Below are 23422 nucleotides of genomic sequence, written 5' to 3'. Positions count from 1 at the left end.
CCAGCACCACGTACTTAAGGGGAGAAGAGGCTGCCTGAGGCCACGGAAAGGGTGCCTGAGTCAGGCTTCCCTCGAGCCCTCAGCGAGGCCCCTCAGATGAGTGTGGCAGGCCTCTTAGCCCAGGGCTGGCACGCAGCCTACGTCCTCACAGTTGCTATCTTGCTCACCAGCGCCCACTCATCTGCTTTAACCACACTTGCCTCAACGTCTGAGCCTCAGCTCACTTGCCGGAGAGACACAGGATAAGCAATACCCCTGCTGGGGCCACCATGAGGAAGAGAGGGCGGCTGGAAGGCCCTGGGCATAGGGGGGGCTCTCAGCAAGTGAGGACTCTGCTCTCTCATCCATTCCACAGCTGAGGGCACTGGGCCCAGAAAGGACGTGCTCGGGGGTCTTACTTCCAGGTCAGGGCAGCTTCCCTCTATCAGACGACCGCTGCTTGGGCCAGAGACAGGGGAGGAGGCGGCGAGGGGGCCGGTAGCCAGACATCCTTTGCGTCCCTGCCCAACTCACCCAGAAGACATCGTAGATGAAGAGCCCGCCCAGGAGGATGCAGCCGGTGCTGACGTTGTTCAGGTGCAGGAGCTCCACCCCATTAAGGGAGAAGGCCAGGCCGAAGAGGTTGTTGGCAATCCAGTGCTGGGGAAAGATGCAAGTGAGACCAGCTCTCCTGCCCCCAACCTGCCCCTCAGGCGCTTCCCCCAGCACTGCCCTGGGCCCTGGCTACGCACCTTCCTCAGCAGGTACCAGACACCAACGATGCTGCTCAGGCCCAGGCACACCAGGTCCTTGGTGTCAAACTCATAGTTGATGATCTCTGGGCAGAGAGGCCGGGTAAGTCCACTCCCCGGGGCGGGGCTGCCCCTCCCACCTGTCAGCCCCTGGACGGAGGAGGGCATGGCTGTGGGCTCTGTCAGAGATCCACAGGTTGGGGGTGCTCACTGGAGCCCCCCCACCCAGCCCCTCCAATTTCCTAGAGGAGGGAACGGAGGCCCAGAGAGCACACAGGCCTGACACAGGGTCAGTGGGAGATGGCTCATGGTGTTGGAAGCACGGGCTCTGCGCTTGTAGCTGGGCGGCCTCGGGGGAGGCAGTTCCCTCTCTGAGCTTCAGTTTCCTCATCTGTAAAAAGGGAATCACAGCACCTCCCTGATAGGACTGCTGTGGGGAGCACGTGAGAGGGCCCTTACACAGCGCTCAGCATGGAGCCTGCACACAGCGGGGTGCTCAATCAAGGCTGACTGCACCGAGCCCAAGGCTTTTGCAAGGTCTCAGTTCATTCAGGAATCTTTCTACTGTGCCACCAAAGGAATCAAGAAGCTTGCAGGCAGTGCTGTGTCAACAGCACAGGAGGAGGAAGGTAAGAGAGGGAGGCCTGGAGAAGCAGTAGGCAGGAGGACCCCAGGGTGCTCTGGTGGGGAGCCTGTGGCAGACATCCTGATGTTAGACCCCTTCTCCACCACCTCCAAGTGTCCTACTGAGGAAGCCCAGAGAGGCGGTGGAGCTTGCCCAGGGTCACAGAGCACAGCATTTCCTTTCAGATTCCAGAATGTAGCAGACTGCTGGTTGGCCCCAGTTGTTGTTTGCTCCTTTGTGCTAACAATACCCTGATGATTTCCCCCTGGACACAAGGCCAACTAGCTCTCGGCCACATTTTCTAGCTTCCCTTTAGCTAAATGGGCCCGTGATACAGTTGTCTCTCCTTCCTCCGGGAGGGCCCGTGGAGCAACGGTGCGCTCTTCTGGATCCGCGGGCCCCCGAGTGCGGCAGAGCACAAGACAGGTGAAAAAATTCAACAGTCACTGACTGGGCACAGATGCCTAGAAATGCACAAAGGAATCCTGCTCTCCAGGATCTGCGTATAAAATCGCTGCTCTCCAGGGACAGGGCAGAACATGCTAGGGACATTCACAAGTGCGACATTCGCAAGCTCAGGCTTTGACACGAGAGAAATACCTTCCATCTGGCCAAGCGGTGGATAATCCCGTCACAGCAGTAGAACCCACAACCTAACTAACCCACGTGACCCAGGCTTTCCCCAATTCCCTGCAGTTTTCAGTTTTTCGAAAGCCACGGAGCTCCCCTTTCAAATCGTAGGTGGGGAATAATCACACTAAAAACTGACATGATAAGAACAGCCACGAGAGCCGGCTGTTTCCCGTTCACGGTGAGCCGGGCAGTGTGCTGAATGCCTTCTACTCATCACTTACTCACAGTCCCAACAACATGCCTAAAAGGGAGGTACTAGATTATGATGTTCACCTTACAGGTGAAAGAAAACAAAAACAAAAAAACCCCAACCAAACCACTCAAGGCTCAGAGAGGTAACGGTGTGCACCCAGCGGCAGAGCTGGGATGTGATCCCAGAGCCCACCTTTTCCATCACTTGCTGTACCGGGGAGTCCCAGTATTGGAGAGACAAAGGCAGGGGTGGGGGAAGACACCCAAAGCAGGGGAAAGTGGGCAGCACTCACCTTCCTTGTTCTCCCCAGAGCCCTGGGTGAAGAGCAGCTGGTACTGTCGATTTGGGAAGTTGGCTGGAAAAAACTTATTCATGAAGGGGCTGGAAGGAAAGACAAAGCAGGTTGGCAAACAGAGCCCCCATGGGCAACAGTCACTGATGCCCTCCCCAGGCATCTGTTTACAAGCTGTTATCTCCCAACAGCCTCACAGCTGCCCTGAGAGGTAGGTGTTATTGTGCCCATTGTACAGATGTGGAAACAGGCCCTCAGAGGGCAGGTGACTGCCCAGGTCACACAGGAAGTCAATATCTGAGCTGAGACCTGAACATAGGTCTCTGGACTCCTAGTGCTTCCATACTGCCTCCTAGTTCTCACCCAAGAAGCACAAAGCAGAGGCAGACTTTCACATAAAGCAGTTTTTAGGAGAGCAATGGATTCCAAAGTCTAGTTTATGTACCATCTGTATCAGAGTCCCTTGTCAAGAATGCATATTCTGGCTCAAGCCTGAGTAGGGCAAGTCCTCATTCTTGAAGGAGACCCACTGAGTCTAGGCAGATGGCAGAGCCGAAATGAGGTGCCAACCAGTAGCCTGGGGTGAGGTCTGACTCCTTAGAGGGTGAGCATGCCTGGGCCCCATACTGCTTAGGATGCTGGAAGGCTAGCAGCCGAGAGGGGCTCATTAACCTCAGATGGTCCTAGATAAACCACTTTCTTTCTCCTTGCCGGCTCCCCCCGCAGCCAGAGGCAGCTGACCTGGCCTGGTCCAGAGTAAAGCAGAGGATGCGCCAACAATGGCCAGGCCCAAGAGGGAAAGAAGATCTGCAGCCCTCTCTCCTGGGCTGGAGGTAGAGAGGTAGATGGGTGAGGAGGCATGACTTTTTTTTTAAAATAAATTCATTTATTTATTTTTGGCTGCGTTGGGTCTTCGTTGCTGCGCGTGGGCTTTTCCTTTAGTTGCGACAAGTGGGGGCTACTCTTCATTGCGGTGCGTGGGCTTCTCATTGCTGTGGCTTCTCTTGTTGCAGAGCACAGGCTCTAGGCGTGCAGGCTTCAGTAGTTGTGGCACACAGGCTCAGCAGTTGTGGCTCGCGGGCTCTGGAGCGCAGGCTCAGTAGTTGTGGCGCACAGGCTTAGTTGCTCTGCGGCATGTGGGATCTTTCAGGACCAGGGCTCAAACCCATGTCCCCTGCATTGGCAGGTGGACTCTTTTTTTTTTTTTTTTTTTTTTTTTTTTGCGGTACGCGGGCCTCTCACTGTCGTGGCCTCTCCCGTTGCGGAGCACAGGCTCCGGACGCGCAGGCTCAATGGCCATGGCTCAGGGGCCCAGCCACTCCACGGCATGTGGGATCTTCCCGGACCGGGGCACGAGGTGGACTCTTAACCACTGCGCCACCAGGGAAGTCCCATGAATTCTGCTTTTGACTCTAGGAACGGAAAGATAAACCCCTTGTCCCAATTCCTCAGAAGTCTCTCGTTTATTCCCAAAGCCATTCAGATGTGTTCAATGTGGCAAATCAAAGCTGCAGCATTCCTTTGCATTTTGAGGCTATTAGAGCCTTTCCATTAAAATGTCCATCCAAAAAAAAAATGTCCATCCAGAGCTTCCCTGGTGGCGCAGTGGTTGAGAGTCCGCCTGCCGATGCAGGGGACACGGGTTCGTGCCCCGGTCTGGGAAGATCCCACATGCCACGGAGCGGCTGGGCCCGTGAGCCACGGCCGCTGAGACTGCCCGTCCAGAGCCTGTGCTCCACAACGGGAGAGAGAGGCCACAACAGTGAGAGGCCCGCGTACTGCAAAAAAAAAAAAAAAAAAAGTCCATCCAATCACTCTTTCAAAGGTAGCCTGTTAAACTATTTTAAAGTTTTTGAAACCCCATAAAAGTCTAGCACACTCCTCTCTCTCTCTAGCAGTTAGCAGACCCAGAGCCAGCCGGAGTTGACTATAAAGTACACTATTCTGGTGATTTGTTTTAACTATTTCCTTTAATTTTCAGTTTCCCAGAACACTTAGCTATGTTGACATGAGGCAATTCCTCCTAGGTGATCCCTTAAATATTATATAAACTATGCCAACACAGATAAAGCATAAACAGTATAATGTGAATTATTGTTACCTGCACCTCTTACTTCAATAATAAGCATGGTGTCAGCTTTGTAATCCAAATAAAAGGAATTAAATATGGGAAAAAAAAGAATGCGTATTCCTGGACTCCCTTCCAGACCTATTAAGTCAGATGACCTGATGGACACCCCACTCCATGACCTGTCAGGCCTGGGATTTTTACGAACTCAGCCGGACTTGATCGGCTCGATGAATCACAGCCCCTTGGGTGGGAGCAACCTCACATTCACTCCTTCCGTGAGGCCTCTGTTGCTCACGATGGGCTTGGCCTTGTCTCTGGAAGCATTCTCTGATTACTCAGCACGGTCCACTTCCTGGCCAGGCAGGGAGCAGAGACTTTCTTTTCTGGATCACCTTCAGAGAAGGAACAGAAAACCAGGGGCTTCTGCTCAGCCTGGTGCGGCAGCATCGTGGAGTGGACACAAGCTTGGGGGGCCCAGCCCCGAAATGTGCTCTGCCATGTGAGGCCCTGGGCGAGCCACTTTAGTGGCTCAGTCTCCTTGGTTATATGTGGGGATAATACCACCTGACTCAAAGGGTTGCTGTGAAGGTAGGAGAGAAGGTGGGGAGAAGTTTAGCCCAGCACTGGATCCTCAGCAGGGGTCATAAGAACTGTGAGTGTCCATCATCGCTGGCACTCGTCCAGAGCCTGAGCTCGAAAGCAGTTGGCAACACCAGATCAGACCGACAACGACTGATGGGGTAGGCAAATCCAGAATGGTGCTCCCAGCTGTAGGAAAATGGACCCAGGCCGAGTGGTACCGAGGGCACAGTGGTAAAGGCAGGGAAAAGGGAGCTGTCCAAGACCCTGGGGCTTGGAGGAAGAAAATATGGATTAAGAACCATCTCTGGGCCTCAGTTTCCCCACTTGTCCAACAGCCAATCCCTCCCAGTCTGCAGGGCTGTGGCGTGAATGATGAGAGGGCTTCGTGATTATGTGGAGACATGGTCAACACAAGGATGCAACTGGGAGTGGGTTTCTACAAATGGGCTCTGAGCAGGTGGGAGGCAGCAGCTGGGATGGATGAGGCTGGAAGCTACTTTCAGCTCAGTTTGCTGAATCACTTTTAGGGAGTTTGAAGCCAGAGGGTGTGTGCAGAGGCAGAGAGAAGGCCTGAGGCGCTAAGCCCTTCACTCCAGCCTGGCATCTGCCTTAGGAGCTCAACCAGCAGAATGCAGTCGTTAAGAGTATGGACTCTGGAGCCAGGCTTCCTGGGTTCAACGCCTGGCCCTGCCGCTGAGCTGTGTGACCTTGGCAAAGTTACTTAACTGTTCTGTGCAACTGTTTCCTCATTTGGAACACTATAACAATATCTTTCTCATAGGGATATTAAGAGGATTATACGAATGCTTGGCACCCTGTAAGCTTAACTGCAGCTTCAACTCCAAGTAGGAAGTCTCTAGACTGATGTCTTTGTTATCTCGAGAAAAGAGGGGCTGCTGGGTAACACATGGTAAGAGTCAAGCAACCTGGCCGGTGTGAACCTGCCTTGAGGGCAGGAGTCCCGACTTATCACCTTCACTACACTCATGCCAGGCTTGGGGCCTGGGAGGCAGCTAGTAAATGCGGAACACCTCTGAATGCGGGCTTTTGTAGCAGGCAGAGACTCCTTCTGGCCCTCGATGGCTCATGCCAAGCCTAAAGGCCACTGCTTCCTGCTGGGAAATCACATCCTGGTGCCCTTCTCCCCTGGGGGTGAAGACAAGGGTCAGTGAAACAGGTGATGTGGCCTCGCCCCCGTGGGGTGGCAGATTATGGTCTTATGAACCTTTTCGTCTAAAGGTCATCTGGGTGGGATATGAACTCAAGAGGTGATAAAAATAAGCTGTGGTTCCCTTGGCAGGAAGGATATTGGCATGGGCTTGAGTCTTGGTGACCGTACAAGGTGAAGGCAGGCTGTGAGCCCTTGCCTTCCTCCAAAACCTCAAGCTGTGCTATCTTTGCAGGGAGGCTTGAGGCGGCCGGGGGAAGTGGAAGGAATCCCATGAGCGTCTCTGCCTGGGCTACGCAGCTCCGGGCTCAGCTTCTACAGCCTCTCAGCAGGCCTCTCCTCTGCCAGTCCTCGGGAGACCACAGGCCCACCAGAGAGGGTGCCCAGGCCCCTGTCTTTAAGTTCCCTCTCCCCTTCACTTTCGCCAGACCGGAAAGAATACCTGGCCGTGGAGTTAGACAGACCTGGGCTCAAAACTTCACTCTGCTCCTAGCAGCTACGAAGCTCTCTGAGCCTCAGTTTTCCTGTCTTGAATCTTTAGACCTTGTTTGGATCCTGAGGCAGGTCTGACTGAGTTTGTGGATACATATAAACAATTCATCAAAATTCTAACAACACTGTAGACTTCTTTGAGAAAATATTTAAGAAAATTCAATTTGATTGAAGAAAAGTCAATTTAATTCTTAGATCAACTACCTAAATAGCATGATTAAACTATGCCCTTCCCCTTTTCTACTAAAATTATTTTCATCTGATTCAGTTCTTTTCCATGTACGTTTTACAGTAATGAGTTCTTTCATCCCAGCTTTTAGCCCGTATCAATTTTTTTCAGAGGATAGCTCGGACCCTGAATGGTGAGTACCCTTTATGCCCATGGCCACCCATTATTTTCATAAGGTCTAATCTTCCCAGGTCAAACCGTGTGCTCTAAATCTTATCAAGAAAATGATTCTTCTGTTAATTTTTAGTCACTAACAAATTTTACCATGTGCAGTTTTAGTTGCTTTGGTTCTATTTTCTTTGATAATTTCTAACAGTAAAAATTATGAATTGGTTAAAAGACAGACAACTGTTTCTTGGCTAATCCACGGGAAATCTGGGACATTGTTCCTCAGTTACTATTCTAAAAGGGAAAAAAAGGTCTCTGGTGTCAAAATGACACAGGCTCAAAATACCCTGCTCGTATTGATTGTAGGATTGTTGAGATAAAGTGAAAGAATCAATTCCTCAGCACATGGCCGAACAAAATATACTGGGTTCTTGCACGCTGAGGTGGCGGCTGGGCTGTGGGGAGGACTGGGCTCTTAAGGCTCTTGTAGAGGCTCGGGGGTGGGGGGAGATGGGCTAGAATTGAGGGGGGGGGGATCCAAACCAGCATGGGAAGTGACTGCTCCCACACCGGTCCACCAGGAAAGGACAGGTCTGTCCTTTGAGGAAGGGTGACTGGGTCTGCCACTATCTTGCTGGGTCCTGGTCAGTCAGGCTCTCTGGGTTTCCACCCTAAAAGGATGGCGGGGCTGGCGGGAGGCGGGGCGCTAGAACAAGGCCTTGTGGGTGAAGGTAGGTGTAGCTGGAAACAACGCTGACCTCAGTCCCAGCCGTGTGAATTCGGGCCAGCCGCTCACTCTCAGTGCGCTTGGTACCTGCTCTGGGCAGGTCACAGACGTGCTCACTTGATCCTTCCCACGCCCCTACGAGGAGGTACTCGCAGCATCTCCATTTTATAGGTGAAGAAACTGATGCTGGGAAAGCTTGAGTAACTTGCACAAATAACAGAGCCTTGGTTCCAGGGCCATGTGCCTTTTGAGCCTATGCTCCTGACTTCCAGGGTCCTGCTTAGAGGAACGAGGCTAAACCCCCCCTGGCTCTGCACGCTTCCGCGAGGATCCTGCTCTTTCTCCCTGTTCTGGGAGATCCCGCCTGCACTGTCAACGTGCACAGGCCTTCCAGCTCCTGGCCTGGCATCTCCCTCCTACACCCTCTTCCGGGTTTCCTACCCTTCGGAGTTGAGTCCAAGTTGTGTTCCTGCCTTCTGGAAACTCTTCCTGGTCTGCTGACCACCTCTGTGGTTCTCAGCCCGAGGCTGTACCTCCTCAAGAGACCAGAGGGAAATAGACTGGGATGCTTTTGTAGTCACAGTGAGGGGGTGTGCTGGGGGCACAACTCCCATTTGGTAAGCAGCCCCACCCGAGGACCAGGGGCTTAGACCCTTCATCCCCACTGAACTGACACAACGCGTGGCAGTCTGAGCAGGGTGGCAGTGAAGAGGATGGGCTCTGGGGCCACAGAAACTTAGGTTTGAATCCTGGCTCTGCTGCTTATCAGCTGTGTTGCCCTAGCAAATTTCTTAACCTCTCTGAGCTTCAGTTTCTGAATGTAACAGATAATAATAATAATAATAACGGCTAACATTTACTGAACACACTGAGTGCCAGACACTGTGCTAAAAGCTTTCCACATGACCCATAAGGAAGGTACTATCAGGTTTCTTCACGTTCAGGTGAGGAAATTGAGCCCAGAGAGATTAAGTAAACTGCCCAAAGTCACAGGGCTATTAAGTGGCAGAGTCTGGATTCAAAGTCAGATAGTGAAATTCCAGAGCCTGTGCTCCTAACTTCTCTCGATACTGCCTCGCTCTCTTCTAAGCTGAGACCACGTGTGAGAGGCCAGCTTAGTGCGTGTACAGCAACTATGACACCTCGCTGGTGGCGATGGCATCACTCTTCTCAGTACTGTGACAACTACCATGACATCACTGTTCACAAATAACTTTCCCAACAACCGTGGTGGGAAATACCCACTGGATATTCTTACCATTCCTTGTAAAGAAACTGTGGCCCAGAGAGGTTATGGTTCTTGTTCTACGTCACCCACGGTATAACACAGGGGAAAGATTCCCTTGGATTTTACAGCCAGGATTCAAACCTGGCTCTGAATGACGCCAAAGGTCATGTTCTCATCCGAGACCCTGTACTTGCTCTTGAGAAAGCTGCTTCAAATGTCGCAGAGATGCCTTCTGACCTGATGGTGTGGGACAGGGCCAGGATTCCCAGCACGAAGAAATACATGGACAGCAAGAGGTTGATGTACTCCTGGGAGAATATCTGAGGCAGAAATACAAAGAGAAACAGGAAGTCAGGGTTGCCGGTGGCTATGAGGAAACCAGAGTCCACACTTCTCTTCTGGAGTTGGGGAACGGTGTCAGAAAGACTCTCAAATGGTACTAGGGGCCTTCTAGTTTCTATGGCAACAGGAAAAAGGGAAGGAACTTCAAGCCCTCAGATGCACCTCCCAAAGGAGTCTGTAGGTTTGCGCTTGGTGGCTCCATTATTTGCAGACAGGCAATATTGTGTGCGTGTCGAGGGTCCTGCATGGGGGAGGGGAGTCTGAAGTTCAGAGTCCCAAGAGAGCCGTCTGAACCTCAGAATGCACTCTTCCAAGCTTCCTTCTCTCTGCTCAAAAATCTAGGGAGCCCCCTACAGCGGCCACACAGTTGAGTCATCTGCACCCGGTTCCATTCTCCATGCTCTTCTGGACGACCCCTCCCCCAGTGATTCTGAAGCTCTGATGGCAGGCCCTCACAGCTGCTTCTTGGTCCTGTTATTGTTAGGTGAACCCAAGGAATGTTGTCTCTCGCAGGGCTAAAGCCAGTGGCCACACGTTGTTAATTCTGGACTTCAGGCAGGCTGTGCCATATGGCTCCATGGTTGCTGCACTGTCTTTTTCTTCATAAATTTATTTTTATTTTTGGCCGCGTTGGGTCTTTGTTGCTGCATGTGGGCTTTCTCTAGTTGCGGCGAGTGGTGGCTACTCTTCATTGCATTGTGGCGCGCGGGCTTCTCACTGCAGTGGCTTCTCTTGTTGCGGAGACGGGCTCTAGGCACGTGGGCTTCAGTAGTTGTGGCACACGGGCTCAGCAGTTGTGGCTCACGGGCTCTAGAGCGCAGGCTCGGTAGTTGTGGCGCACGGGCTTAGTTGCTCCACAGCATGTGGGATCTTCCTGGACCAGGGCTCAAACCTGTGTCCCCTACATTGGCAGGCAGATTCTTAACCGCTGCGCCACCAGGGAAGCCCTGCATCGTCTTCTAATTTGTTACCGTGAGGCTTTCTAACTGGGAGGGAATAATGTGCTGTGGTGTGGGGTCTGGGGCCACTGGCCACTCTCAAGTAGGGACCTGTTTAAACCTCTGTCTGAGCCCCCCGATCCGCTGCTTAATGCCTCTCAGCAGCTTCCCTCTGCTCCGAGCTCAAGGCCCACATCCTCCCCCTGCCCTCTCATGCTCTCGTGGTGACCACCACAGGCCTCCTCAGCCGCTCCTTCTCGTTCTCCGTGCTGCGGCCACACTGGCCTTGTTGTGCACATTCCCACCCGCGGGTAGCCCACGCACATGCCTCTCTGCTGCCCAGGACGCTCTCCTCTCCTCACCCAGGTTTCCAAGCAGTTTTCCTTGACGTGACCTCCGTTAATTCAGCTCATGTTTACCAACTGTCTGCTACGTGCAGTACGTCGTGCTCAGCACTGGAATAGGCAGAGAAGTCCCTGCTCTCATGGAGTTCATGTGCCAGTGAGGGAGAATCTCACAAGATGAAAATGTAATACACTGTCCGGTGGAGACGGGCGCTGAGAAGAAAAGCAAAGCAGGGCAAGGAGGCCGGGGGTGGGGGTGGGGCATCACACAGGTGGCCTGGGAAAGGCTCCACTGACTTCATTTAGGAGTAGAGCCCTTAACCAAGTAAGGGAGCGGCTGTGAGGATACCTGGGGGAAGAGCCTTTGAGGTGGAGGGAAGGGTGAGTGCAAAGGTCCTGAGGTGGGCATGCGTTCACGTGTGCAGGGGACGGTGAGGGCTTGTGGCCAGGAGCCAAGGTAGGAAGGAGAGTGTCAGGAGACGAGGCTGGGAAGGTAGGAGGGAGATGGACCGTGAAAAAGGCTTTAGCTTCGTCTGGGTAAGACAGGCCGGTACTGCAGGGCTGAGGGCAAGGCTGTGATCTGATCTGACAGCCTGAGAGGATCCCTCTGCTGCTGTGTGGAAGGCAGATTCCACAGGGCAAAAGTCAAGGCCGACAGCCCAGCGAGCGAGCTGCATCCAGGAGGATGGTGCCCTGGGCTGGGGGGCAGGAGGGATGTGATGAGCCGGGGTCGGATCCCCGATCAGCTCTGGACTAGCGAAGTGGGTTGTGCCCAGGGCTGCGTGCTGAGAGGAGGGAGGAACCCTCCTAGTTCGGCCGAGCAGTGAGGTGGGTGAGGTGCTGCTGTCTGAGACGGGGGCGTGGGCAGGAGCAGATTCTTCCGTGCTCTTCTGGTGCTACAGACCCCGCCTTCACACCACTTTCTAGGACCGTCACTTCGCATTTATCTGTGTGACTGCTTGACCGGTGTCTGTCTCCACCACTTAACAAGAAGCTCCTCGAGGGCAGGGGTGGGCCAGCTGTTTTCCTCACTGCAGCGTCCCCAGCACCCAGCACAGGATCTGGTGTGTGTTTGTAGAATGACCGAATGGACGAGCACATCAGTGGCTACAGTGTGAATGCTCCTATCCACACAGGCGTGTGGACCGTGTTTACCCATGAAGACACGGTGTCCTCTCACACAGTGTTCTTTCAATGTGGGTCCTGGGGAGAAATTTCTCTCTGGCCACACCTTTGAGCTTCTGGTCGGCTTGACTGTGTGGACTATGAATTGTGCACCAAGTCTCACTTTCTTTGTGCTTTGGCTGCTAGAAAATCAGAGTCACGCCTGTGTCAGAGGCACTTCTGGCAAGAGTACAAGTCTTTAGACTTTAGAGCATGGGGTCTGGGTATGGTCCTCACCCAGAGCTTCACTGTCTTTTCCTATTTTATTTTTTCTCCTTTACCCCAGTTTCTTCCTTTATTATTTTTCTTATGCTGTTGGATTTAATTTTTATAAGTTGCCTCAAAGCAATCAGGTTTAAATGAGGTGGGATAAGGTAAATTTTATGATTTTGAGAAATGCAACCAACTCCAGTGCCCCAACCAGGAAAGGAGGAGGAAAGGGGCAGAGTGAGAGCCACTGTTAAGCAAACCACAACCAGCGGTCAGTCTGGAGTTTGGAAGGGATCTGGTGGCCGTGCTATCCAGGCAGCTGCCTTTCAGACATCTCAACAAGGACACTCTGGTGACTTGGGAGGAGGTATGCTGTGTCCTCTGGCACAAGGCAGGCTGGCGCTTACCTGCCTGGAGAGGAGGACAGGCTGAGCAACAGGTGTCCGGAGCCTTAAATAAAAATGTTCACGCCCTCTGCTGCCAGAAAGTCCTTTCTGGGGACTCTGGCCTAAGGGGAGAATCCTAAATACTAAAAATGTTAGATGGTCCTGAGGCAAAGGCCTGGGTGTATATTCCTAGCGCTTAGCACAGCAGAGACTCGAGAAATATCTGCCAAAAGCCAAGTCACAGGCAATGAGCTAGATGTGTACAGAGCCACAGAGAGATCTCAGGAGCACAGGGGAGAGAAGGAACACAGTTCTACTTACGGAAACCACACTCTCACTAAATACACACAGATACATTAACACCATATATTTTATAAAAAGACACACATCCAAGGACACAACTCAAATGCATTAGGGCAGGTGCCTCTGGTGAAGGGAAATGAAGGCGGCAAATGGAGATGGGCATCAGGGTGAAGGTGGTGAAGGAAACAAGGAGGGGGCCCTGGCGTGGGCCGATGCCAGTGTGCTGTGAACCAAAGCATATGATAAATTCACCTCTTCTCCCAAGGTCCAGGAAAAAAAAAAAATCAGTGAATACCTAACGTTATTTGATGCACTCTTACTTATAAGAGTAAAAATCAGAACGATATTTTCTGTTTAAAGTGAGGGGGATGCTGTAAGTCAGTCGTGGTGTATCTGCTTGTGGGGGTATCCTGAAATCATTGAGAAGAGCAGTTCTGATCCAATAATGAGGGAGTGATGGAACAGGAAGCAGGCGTTAAAAATTATGTTTCTGACTCACTCACAGACTGGTAAAAATAAAGAATTTTGAGGCGAGTCAGTATAGGTGGGGGTACGGTGAAGCCAGCACACTTGTAACTGTTGGTGGAAATGTAAATTGGTACAATCGGAGGGATTTGGCACCAACTATTCCGGATGCTGTTTGATCTGGTAATGCTACTGCAGATATACCTGCCAGATACTTACATGAGGAGGCTCATGGCGGCAGTGCTGGGACTGAATGCCCCTCGGGGCACACCCACGAAACACAACCACAAGCAGCTGTTACAAGAACTGAGGTAGCTCTGACTGTGCTGATATAAGAACCATGTGTTCGATACATATATTTGTCTTAAAACTGTTACATAAATGTAGATCTATGCATAACAGAATGAGTCACAAGAAACTACGTTGGGGAGAGGATTATGGCTCATTTGCACCTTCCCTTAGATTGAAAAAAATTTTCTTAAACTATGTTTATGTATTTTTAAAATGTGAATTAAAAGTTATCCTTGAGGAGGGATTTCCCTGGTGGTCCAGTGGTTAGGACTCTGAGCTTCCACTGCAAGGGGCATGGGTTCGATCCCTGGTCGGGGAACTCAGATCCCATGTGCCGAGCAGCGTGGCCGGGGGCGGGGTGGGGGAAAAGTTATCCTTGAGGAGTTTTCAATGACCAGGAAAAAAGTGCTTGTAATGTATTATTTTAAAAAAATAGTTATAAAATGATTATCATTAGGTTAAAAATACGAATATGAAAAGCCTGAAAGGAGATATGCCAAAACGTTAATAGTGATTACCTCTGTGTATTTTTCCCTCTCTTTAAGTTTTCTGCATATGTTACTTTTATAATCAGAAAACAGTACATGTTATATTAAAAAAAAAAAGTTTGAGAGTTTGCAGTAACATGAGAAAATGCTCACGATGTAATTAATGTGAAGTGAGAAAAGCAGCTACAGGACTGAATACACCACATGTTCACAGCTATGGAGGAACCATGCACAGGGAAAAGCAGAGGAAGGACACACCTCCAAAGGGACTCTGTGACTGTCTCTGGCAGGGGGGTTTTGGATGGCTGCTGTTTTCCCCTTTTTACTTTTCTGTGTTTTCCAGGTTTTCAACACTGAGCCTGTGTAACTTTTATTGGGAAAATAAACCTCGATAAATTAAAAAAAAAAAAAAAAAAAAAGCAATTAGTATGGTAGAGGTATGTCCGAGACATAGCTATACCCCACCCCAATATGAAGAGTACAATGAAACCAAACCGGTATCAGGAAAACAAAACAGAAAGCTCCTCTAAGAAGGGAAATAAAGACTGGTGGGAAGGGGCCCCCGATATCACAGTGGGGTCTCTGGGTAGTGGGCCTAAGGGTAAATTGTTATTTTTCCTGCTCTTTATTTTCTATAAATGAACATGCATGTCTCCTGTGATGGGAAAAATAAAACAAAATCAAATATTTGAAGTTATTCAAACCGAATGCTACAACAGGTGACAAAGGACTTACTTTGAAAAAGAGGTAGAGCCCCAAGAGCGTGCAGCTGGCGATGATGGGGAACCGGGCAGCGTCCCGGCTGGTGATGGTCTCGGGCATGTCCGAGGCATTCTAGACGAGAGAAGAAAGGCCCTGCTGAGTGCTGGGAGTGCTTCTGGCCTCTGAGGGTTGGATGCTGGCAGGAATTTGGTGCCCCAACAGCTCGTTCATCTCCTTCCCCTTCTGCCATCACTGAGTTGCCTCAGGGGTCCCCACGTTCTCCTGACTCAGGGCTTTGCAAGTGCTGTTCCCTCTGCCCGGGCTGCGGACCCCCCAACCTGGGGCAGGACGCTCTGATCCCATCGTCTTGCTATTGAGGAGACCTGCACTCCAACAGGGACAGTTCCTGGGAGGACCCAGGGCACATGCGGCAGAGTCGATGGGTACATAATAACTGAAAGAGAAAACCCTGGACACTGGTGACAAGACAGCATTTCTGGGCCTCGCGAGGACTACCTCCAGTTTTCTTATGGATTAGCTGAGATGTAAATATGATCGGTCTTTTATCCAGTAGGCAGTGAATATTATCAGTGGAAATAAACCAACAACACACAAAACTTAACAATGGCTAAAACCGAGTATGGGAAGACACCAACTGCAAGGAGAAGCAAATCTGGACAAAACTCAAACTCAAGAAGTGTGACTGCGAAAACTGAATCTGGTCAGAGTAAAAGCCACCTTTAAATTCACAATGGCAGATGCAATAGTTGGCAAGAATGTGATCTAGGTAATGAGCTGACGGAGGATAAATATTTACATGGAAAACAACTGAAGGCAATCAAAGTCATTTCAGTATTATCAAAATGGAAAAAAATCGCAAACAGTAACAGTGCAACATAGAAAATTAAGTCAGCTCCATAGAACTCATGACAGAAGACCTTCGAATGAAAATCCATCATAGTAGTATAATTCTGGTTTAAATTTATATTAAAAATGTTTTTTAGTCAAGTGGGGAGGCCCTTAACCAAACCCCAACATATGCATGGCTGAGGCGGCCCAGGCACAGGGCTGAAGGGAGACCCGCCCTTGTGGAGGGACCAGGTAGCTCTGTGTGAGTCACTCTCTGGCAGCTTTGCTGGGAGTGGGGTGGCGGTGGGTGAGCAACAGTGACATGGAGAGGCAGGGTCATCTTCCTTCCCTCTTCTCTCCCAGCCCTTGGTTTCTGCTTTTGGCAGCACTGTGCTGGGGGGTCTGGGCAAATTCATCGCCCTCTCTGTGTACCTCCATAAAATCATTATATTTCCTGTGTAGCAGCAGGGTGGGCACAAAAATACAGGAGCTCCTGACCATAAAGAGTTCACAGGCAGGTAGGCCAAGACCTTGACATGTAAACAGAATATCACCGCATACTGTGACATGTGACAGAACAGAGACACGCATACTGCGGTGGTACGTGGCATGAGTGCCCAGTGGTGGAGGGAGGGCTCTGATGTCAGCAGGCCCAGCTGCACTCCCAGCTCTGCTTCTTTCCAGGTTTGGGACCTTGGGGAAGTTAACTTCCTTCTCAGAGCCTCAATTTCCTCAGCTGTAAAATGGGGTGCCAGGATTTGATGATTTTTTTTTTTCCCCCACAGCACTGGAAGTACTTGTGTTGTGCCTTGAGCTTCCCACAAGTTGTATAAACTACTTGTATTATTCTTATGTAGAAGGGAATCATGAGAAAGCAGACAGGACACTACTTTCACAAGGAAGCAGGGGAGTGTCAGAGGTGGTTAGAGCAGATATCACTTAAGCAAGGCCTTGAAGGCCAACCACAGGGTCTGGTATGTAGTCGAAGCCAGATAAACGCTGACTAAGTTGAGGAGTTTGCTTTGTGTACGAGGAAGGGAAGCGCTTACCAGGCAGAGGGACCTGTAGATGCAGGCAGGGCACATGGTATGAAAACATTCACGGACTCTGGCTTCACCTACAAACCAGTGTTACCGCTCATTTCCACAGTCATTTCAATTCAGCCCAGGATCCTGGGCGGGAAGAGGCTTAATATTATTCGATGACAAACCAGGCTGGACAGATGCTCCATCACACAAGGAATCTGGTCTCCTCTGTGGGTGACTATTGGAAATATCCCACGTGCAATGTTGAGTCAGAACAGGAGACTTGAAATCTGACCAATGATGACAGTAACACGGATAACACTTACTGAGAGCTTTCTAGGTGCCAAGCATTGTTCTAGGTGCTTTACATGATTTCATCCTCACAGTAACCCCAGGAAGCAGGTACTTTTAATAGCTCCACTTTACAGATGAAGAGACTGAGGCTCAGAGAGGTGACATAACTTGCTTTAAGGTCACACAGCTGACGAGTGGCAGAGCCAGTATTCACACTGAGGCAGTCTGGTTCCAGAGCCCAAACTCTTGGCTATTACCCCCTAGACGTCCTCTACCTTTTCTATCTGGAAATTTCTGCTGGAAAGTTGTGACAAGATGCTCAGGGAGCCTGCGACCTTTCTGAGGAACAGAATCCTGAAGGCAACAGAATCTTTGTAGTTGGAAAAATACAAAAAGTTGTCAGGATTCTCCACTGATTCAATTTGGATTTTTAAACTAGACGTTCTTATGCAAATGCAATGGCTCCTGAAATGCAAAACATACTTGGGGGCGGTGGCTGGGGGGTTGGGAACTGACACAAAGAGCAGAAATAAATTCAGCTTCCAGTGACATTCTGCATGCTCAGTTATCAGGGCGGAAGCAAAAGCAGCGAGGGAAGATGGCTCACTCAAGTCGTTGGCTCAGCTGGAGCTCTGGGAGTTCTGCTTCCAGGCCATGCCCTAGAAAGGATCTGGAATTCGTGGGCCATTCTGTTACCCCAGGGTCTCCTCTCCTCACTGCCACGTGCACTCACTCACCTGTGCATCTCCTGAACTACCCCCCCACCCCAGCCCTTTGCCCCTACTGCAGTCTCCACTAGCACCACCTCACCAGCCCCCTTCCTGCCTGTCACCTCCCCTATCAGGAGCTCTTTCTGAAGGACCTGATCGCACCCCACAACAGCTCAGAAACCTCTGGAGAATGGACTACCAAGAAGCCATCAAACAAGAACTGAGGTCACTGCGGGTGGGAGTATAAACTGGTACAACCTCTATGGTGGATAATGGGATAAAATCCGTCTAAATCAAACATGCACAGAGCCTTTGACCCTGCAAATCGATTTTAAGGAATTTATCCTACAAATACACAGAAAAGTGTAAAGTAACAAATGTATAAGGAGATTAATTTCAGCATGGTTTGCGATAGCAGAATATTGACACACCTAACTGACCAGTGGAGGACTCCAAATCAGGGGCCCTCACACTTGGGCTCGCATCAGAATCGCCAGGAGGGCTTGTGAACAGATCTGCGTTTCTAACAAGTTCCCGGGTGATAACTGATGCTGCTGGTCCTGGGATTACATTTTGAGAATCATGGCTGGGGGGGTACAGGTGGACACCACACAGCTGTTAAAGAACACAACCGTGCCATGTGTACTGACATATTAGATCTCCAACATGTAAGTGGTGAAAACAGCAAGGTGTAAAAAAGAGTTTATCTATAACAAAATGTAACAGTTATGTAGCAAAAAATGGGGGGAAGCATATGCTTATTTATTTGTAAAGGCACAGAGGCTCTGGATGGATAGCCAAGAAACATGTAACAGGGGCTGCCTCGGGGGAGGGAAACTGGGAAGCTGGGGTGGGAGGGAGATTTCACTTTGTCCCCCTGTACCTTTGGAATTCTACACCTTGGGCGTGCGTGACCTACCCTCCCCGCCATAAAACAAGGTACATCTACATGTACTGACATAAGAAAATGACCAAGACATACTGTTAAGGAAAAAAAAAAGAATCAAGTTTCAGGGCAATTATGTACCGCAAAATCCCACTTCTATAAAAATAAATTTACATATGTATATACACACAGGCACATACTTGTTTGTATATATACAGAAAAAGGTCTGGAAGATGGCACACCAAACAGCTAACTGGGTTACTTCCACAGAAGTGGTACTGGGGGGGGGCTTTTCCTTTATACTTCTGCGTTGCTTGAATTTTTACAAATGCAAACATGTAGTAACTACGAAGATTAACTGGTGTGTTGCCCTCAGGATTCTGTACCTCAGAATGGCCGCAGGATCCCACAGCATCTTCCTGTTACATCACCCGAGTACCTGTACTGGGCTCACATCAAACTGCTCACTGCCTCCTGGAAAACACCTGTGGGCCCACGCCTCCCTCTCCTCCTGTCCTGCCTGCTGAGCTATCCACCCTGCCAAAGATCACTGCTGCCACCTCTAGCAGTCGGCTGGTCACACAGCTGTTTCTCCTTGGTGACTGCGTTCTGTGAGGGGAGGGCTTGGCCTTCTTTGTCTTGGCACCCCTGGTACCCAGCCCAGAGCAGGAACCCAGTCCAGCTGGCTGAGGGGCTCCTCTGAGTTACAGGCCAAAGGCCTTTGAAGCGATGATGAGTAGTTGTTGCTGCGATTTGCTCCCTTCTGGGAACAGAGGTCTCTGACAGGAATGGGCACTGCTCTCAGATGGCTCTGCCCATGGCTACTTCTTCCCAACACACTCCCGGACTTCTCCTCCCATGATTTCACAACTCGCCCTGCCTGTCATGGACAACTTGCCCCCAGGGAGAATTCTGTCCTCACATGCCCTCTCAGCTGGCTGTGGGGGGTCTAACACTAGTGGGAAATCAAAACTCCTGGGCCCCCAAGCTAACTTTTCTCTCCTTGCCAAATGATTAGAGAAACAACTCAGGGTAGAAAAAGGGGAGTCGTTTGGCCTGTCCTCTCCCTAGGCCAAAATGCCACTTGTATGGGTCTTTAGAGGCACCTGCATCAAAGAGAGAGCCCCGGACTAGGACCAGGGACACCTGGTTCCGCCCCTAATTGGCAGAGAAGTCATTTCTTTGACTCTTAGTTTCTCTGTGCAATGGTGTTAATAAAACTGGCTCTGCCTGTCTCACTCAGTTGCTGGGAGAATCAGAGGGCGAAGGCTTGTAAACTTTAGAATACCCTGGTTACTGGTGGTGGGAGGCTACTAAGGGTCAGGCTGTTTGCAATTCCATGCACAGTCTTCCAGCACCCCTGTCTTGCCGGAGATGCTGGGGAGAGGTATTTAGATGCTTCAGTAGATCGAAAGCTCTCTTCTATCCCTACCCTCTGCTCCAGCCACTCCAGACCGTCCACCATCACCTAAACTGCCTCGTACAGCTGCTTTCCTGGTTTCCTCTGCCTCGAATGTCTTCTGGGGGAAATTCGACCTCTATGTCAAGGCTCCAGCCCACCTCCAGCACAAAGCCGCCCTGCCCTGCCCCAGGTGTGTTCAATCTTTCTCCCTAAAGCCTGCGGCACTACCTGTACTACAATCACAGATCTAGTTATTCCTCTCTCGTCCAGACACCTCAACTCCTTGGTGACAGGGCTCTGACCCACTCATCTTTGCAGCATCCGTCTGCCCTGGACAACAGTGGAGGTTCAGGAAATTCTGTTGTCTGGAAGGTGTTTTCTGAAGAGATTACTAATCCATGTGTAGATGGTGCCAAGGAGAATTACTCAGTATAGGGAGCCCCTCACATCAAGTGCCCAGCTCACTCCTTGCTGCCCTTCACCTTCTTTGTCCTGATCTATTTCAGAACATCCCCCTGTACCAAGTGTTCACCCGAAGCAAAGGTAGGGAGGATGAAAGCCACCAGAACTCTGCTTAGAAGAGGCAGAATTGTACGGAAAATGGGGCCACCTAAGCATGACCAATCGCCTTTGCATCTGACCACAGAGGGAACCAGCCTCAAGTTCTCTGATCTTGAGAAAGGAAGGTGGCAGGCCTCGGCCACTGCTCAAGTTGGGTAATGTTTTGAGAACCTGGGCTTGAGCAGTTTCAAAAGTGGCAGCTCCTCTATGGGTCTGCCCTCTTTGGGTACGACGGCTTCCGCTAAGGTTCAACTTCAGGTCTGGGTGGGGGAGGAGCAGCAGGGAGCTGCAGATCAGGAGGTGGTGGAGGATGATGGGAGAGGCTGCCAGGAAATGAGAAGTCACTGGTGCAACGGGCTAGAGAGGTCTTAATATCAGGAAGAAGGGTGACAGAGAGGAAGTCAGAAGGTGGAAGGCCCTGGGGTCCTCTTAGGTATCCAATGGGACAGATGTTGAAGGACAGGGATGAGCTCTGGCCCAGTCTCACAAGAGAGGCCTACAGCAGCTCAGTTACTCAGCAGGTAAGCCCAGTTTGGTGGAAAGACTGTCTTAAGGGGCATGAGAAGAGCTACTTTGAGGTAGGGTCTGGGGTGGGAAGAGGGTCAGGGTTAGGGGTTAGGAATAGGGTCTGGGCTCAGGCTCAGACAGGTCCGAGCTTGGGTGTAGTCAGGGAGAGAAAACCAGCAAACCAAGGGTCTATGGCTGGTTAAAAAGAGAGGCACCAAAGTGCCAGGTCCTGAGGAGTTGTGTGACCGGAATTGGTTCCAGAAAGTGATGCAAAAAACTAGAAGCTGAGCTGGGGGTTCCAGGAGCTAATATTCCTGTGTTAGTTTTTTTTTTTTTTTTTTTTTTTTAGGTGGGGCAAAGGCTTGATCTGGGGGTTCTAGGAGAGCACTCTACGGGTCACAGATTCCAGCTGGACAGGTGTCAGAGTCTAGGGATGAGCCTGGGTGCCAGAATTTGCCCTGGGTTAGGGTGAGGAATGACAAGAGGCTGTACTATTCAGGAGGTGTCAGAACCAGTGCCCCATCAGATACAGATGGATGTTGAACCAGAGCCTGGGATGGGGTGACTGTCCCAGATGGGATGAACAGCCAGAGCAGAGCGTGAGGCTGGTCTGGCTGGGTCCAGCAGACTGAAAACAATTAGTATCCGAATCACAGTGTCAGGGTCGGCCAACAGTGCTTCCAGCATGGTGCACAGAGGGAGGGATGTGTCAAGGTCCGAACGGGGGTGGAAACCGCTCCCTATTTGAGAAAGGTGTCAGTACCTGGTTCGCGGATCGGTGCCCAGATCCTGGGGCACCTAAGGTCAACCCCGGGATGTGGGCCCGGGTTGGGGATGCGGTGGTGAGCAATGCTGGGACGGGTCAGTGTCCGGGCAGAGGAGGTGTCTGTCCCGTCCAGGGCGGGCGGGGGAAGGGTCCGTGCCAGCCGTGTCAGGGTGGGAGGTGGACAGCGCCCGGCTTTGCCGCTGACCCTACCTTGCCGCGGGCGCAGCGCACGGAGCGCAGGGCGCCGAAGAAGATGGGCAGCAGCGCCATGAGCAGGAGGCTGCCATAGGCCAGCGCGATGCCCTCGGGCGTGGAAGGCGGCCGCGTCGTGCCGTTGGTTGGGCCGCCTGCCTCGACACTGCCGTTATGCGGGTCGCTGAGGGCCGAGTCCATGGCAAGGCTGCACTCGCGGTCCGACTCCAGGTCCGGCAGCTGCAGCAGAGACGCAGAAGGGAAGACGGGCTATGCGTGGAAAGCCACGTTCCCCTAAAGAAACAGGAAGTGACGCGCTTCCCTCGCCGGCCTGCGCCGCGCACGCGTGCGCGTTCACGTCTCCCCGCCCGCGCGCCCTCTAGCGGTGGCGGAGGGACAGGCGGCCGGTTGCTAAGCAACTTGCTGGCAGCAGGGAGAGGAACACTGGACCACTGCGGTGGATAACCATCCCTAGGGAGACCTGAGGGCCCCATTCTCTAGTCCCAGTCAACCTCCTTAACTCCAGGATACTAATAACTAAGAATTTGTTTACTCATGCAGACATTCATCCAATATTTAATCATTCCCTCACTCCTTAAGTATTTGAGTATCCCATCATATCCAGGCACTGTCCTAGGCTCTGGGGACACAGAAGGGAACAATATAGGCAAAAGTCCGTCCCTGCCCTCATGAAGCTTGCACTTTTAGTGTGGCGGGGGGGTTGTTGGGAGGATGATAAATAAAATGAATAAAATAAATAAATCAGTCTATAGGATGTTAGTGTGTAGTTATATGTTACATAGCATGTTTTTCTAAAAAAAATATTTATTTTAGGCTGCATTGGGTCTTCGTTGCTGTGTGCAGGCTTTCTCTAGTAGCGGCGAGCGGGGGCTATTCTTTGTTGAGGTGCGTGGGCTCTCTCATTGCGGTGGCTTCTTTTGTTGCGTAGCATGGGCTCGGGCTTCAGTAGTTGTGGCACGCCGGCTCAGTAGTTGTGGTTCATGGGCTGTAGAGTGCAGGCTCAGTAGTTGTGGCGCATGGGCTTAGTTGCTCCGCGGCATGTGTGATCTTCCCGGACCAGGGCTCGAACCCGTGTCCCTTGCATGGGCGGGCAGATTCTTAACCACTGCAGATTAAGTAATTTAGAGGGAGATTAGTAATTTAAGTAAATTAAATTAAATTAAGTAATTTAAGGGAGATTAGTAATTTAGAGAGACCTTCCTCTCTAGGAACCTAGTGAACTTTTGTATATGGCTTGGGCCAGGGTGGTTCCAGCCAGTTCCAGAGGACAAAAGTCAGGTGGCTTGCTCTGCAGATGGCCAGCTCTGTCGGGTTCCCAGTGTATGTGTGTCCAGGAGTGAGGAGAGGGTATAGGTAGGAGTGACCTGAACTTGGGTGCAGGCCCAAGCTGTCTGGGGCTCCTGGCTATGCTAATGGTGCTCTAGTTAAGAGCTGGAGAAAGTATGTAGCAGACAAATTGAGGAAAGCTGTACCCTGCAGGCACCTAGCACTGGAGAA

At 51.1% G+C, this 23422-nt stretch overlaps 1 protein-coding gene across 2 annotated transcripts in view; it reads right to left on the bottom strand.

The window, feature by feature from the left end:
* Positions 1 to 22219, bottom strand: part of HM13 (histocompatibility minor 13) — a 41217-nt gene extending 18998 nt beyond the window's left edge. Inside the window, exons 1-6 of one of the 2 annotated variants that reach the window (XM_065892414.1) lie at positions 21923 to 22219; positions 14746 to 14844; positions 9317 to 9399; positions 2475 to 2563; positions 732 to 817; positions 514 to 639 (exon numbers count right to left, since the gene is read on the bottom strand). In XM_065892414.1, the coding sequence (XP_065748486.1) occupies positions 514 to 639; positions 732 to 817; positions 2475 to 2563; positions 9317 to 9399; positions 14746 to 14844; positions 21923 to 22105 (666 nt within the window). In that variant the 5' untranslated portion in view covers positions 22106 to 22219. The remainder of the gene's footprint in view (positions 1 to 513; positions 640 to 731; positions 818 to 2474; positions 2564 to 9316; positions 9400 to 14745; positions 14845 to 21922) is intronic. The other variant, XM_065892413.1, reaches the window with a different exon arrangement.
* Between the last annotated feature and the right edge of the window lie 1203 nt (positions 22220 to 23422).

This window comes from Phocoena phocoena, chromosome 15, assembly GCF_963924675.1.
Source record: "Phocoena phocoena chromosome 15, mPhoPho1.1, whole genome shotgun sequence".
NCBI classification, from domain to species: Eukaryota; Metazoa; Chordata; class Mammalia; order Artiodactyla; family Phocoenidae; genus Phocoena; species Phocoena phocoena.
Note: the sequence above shows the minus strand (reverse complement) of the source record. Positions and strands in the feature narration are given on the sequence as shown.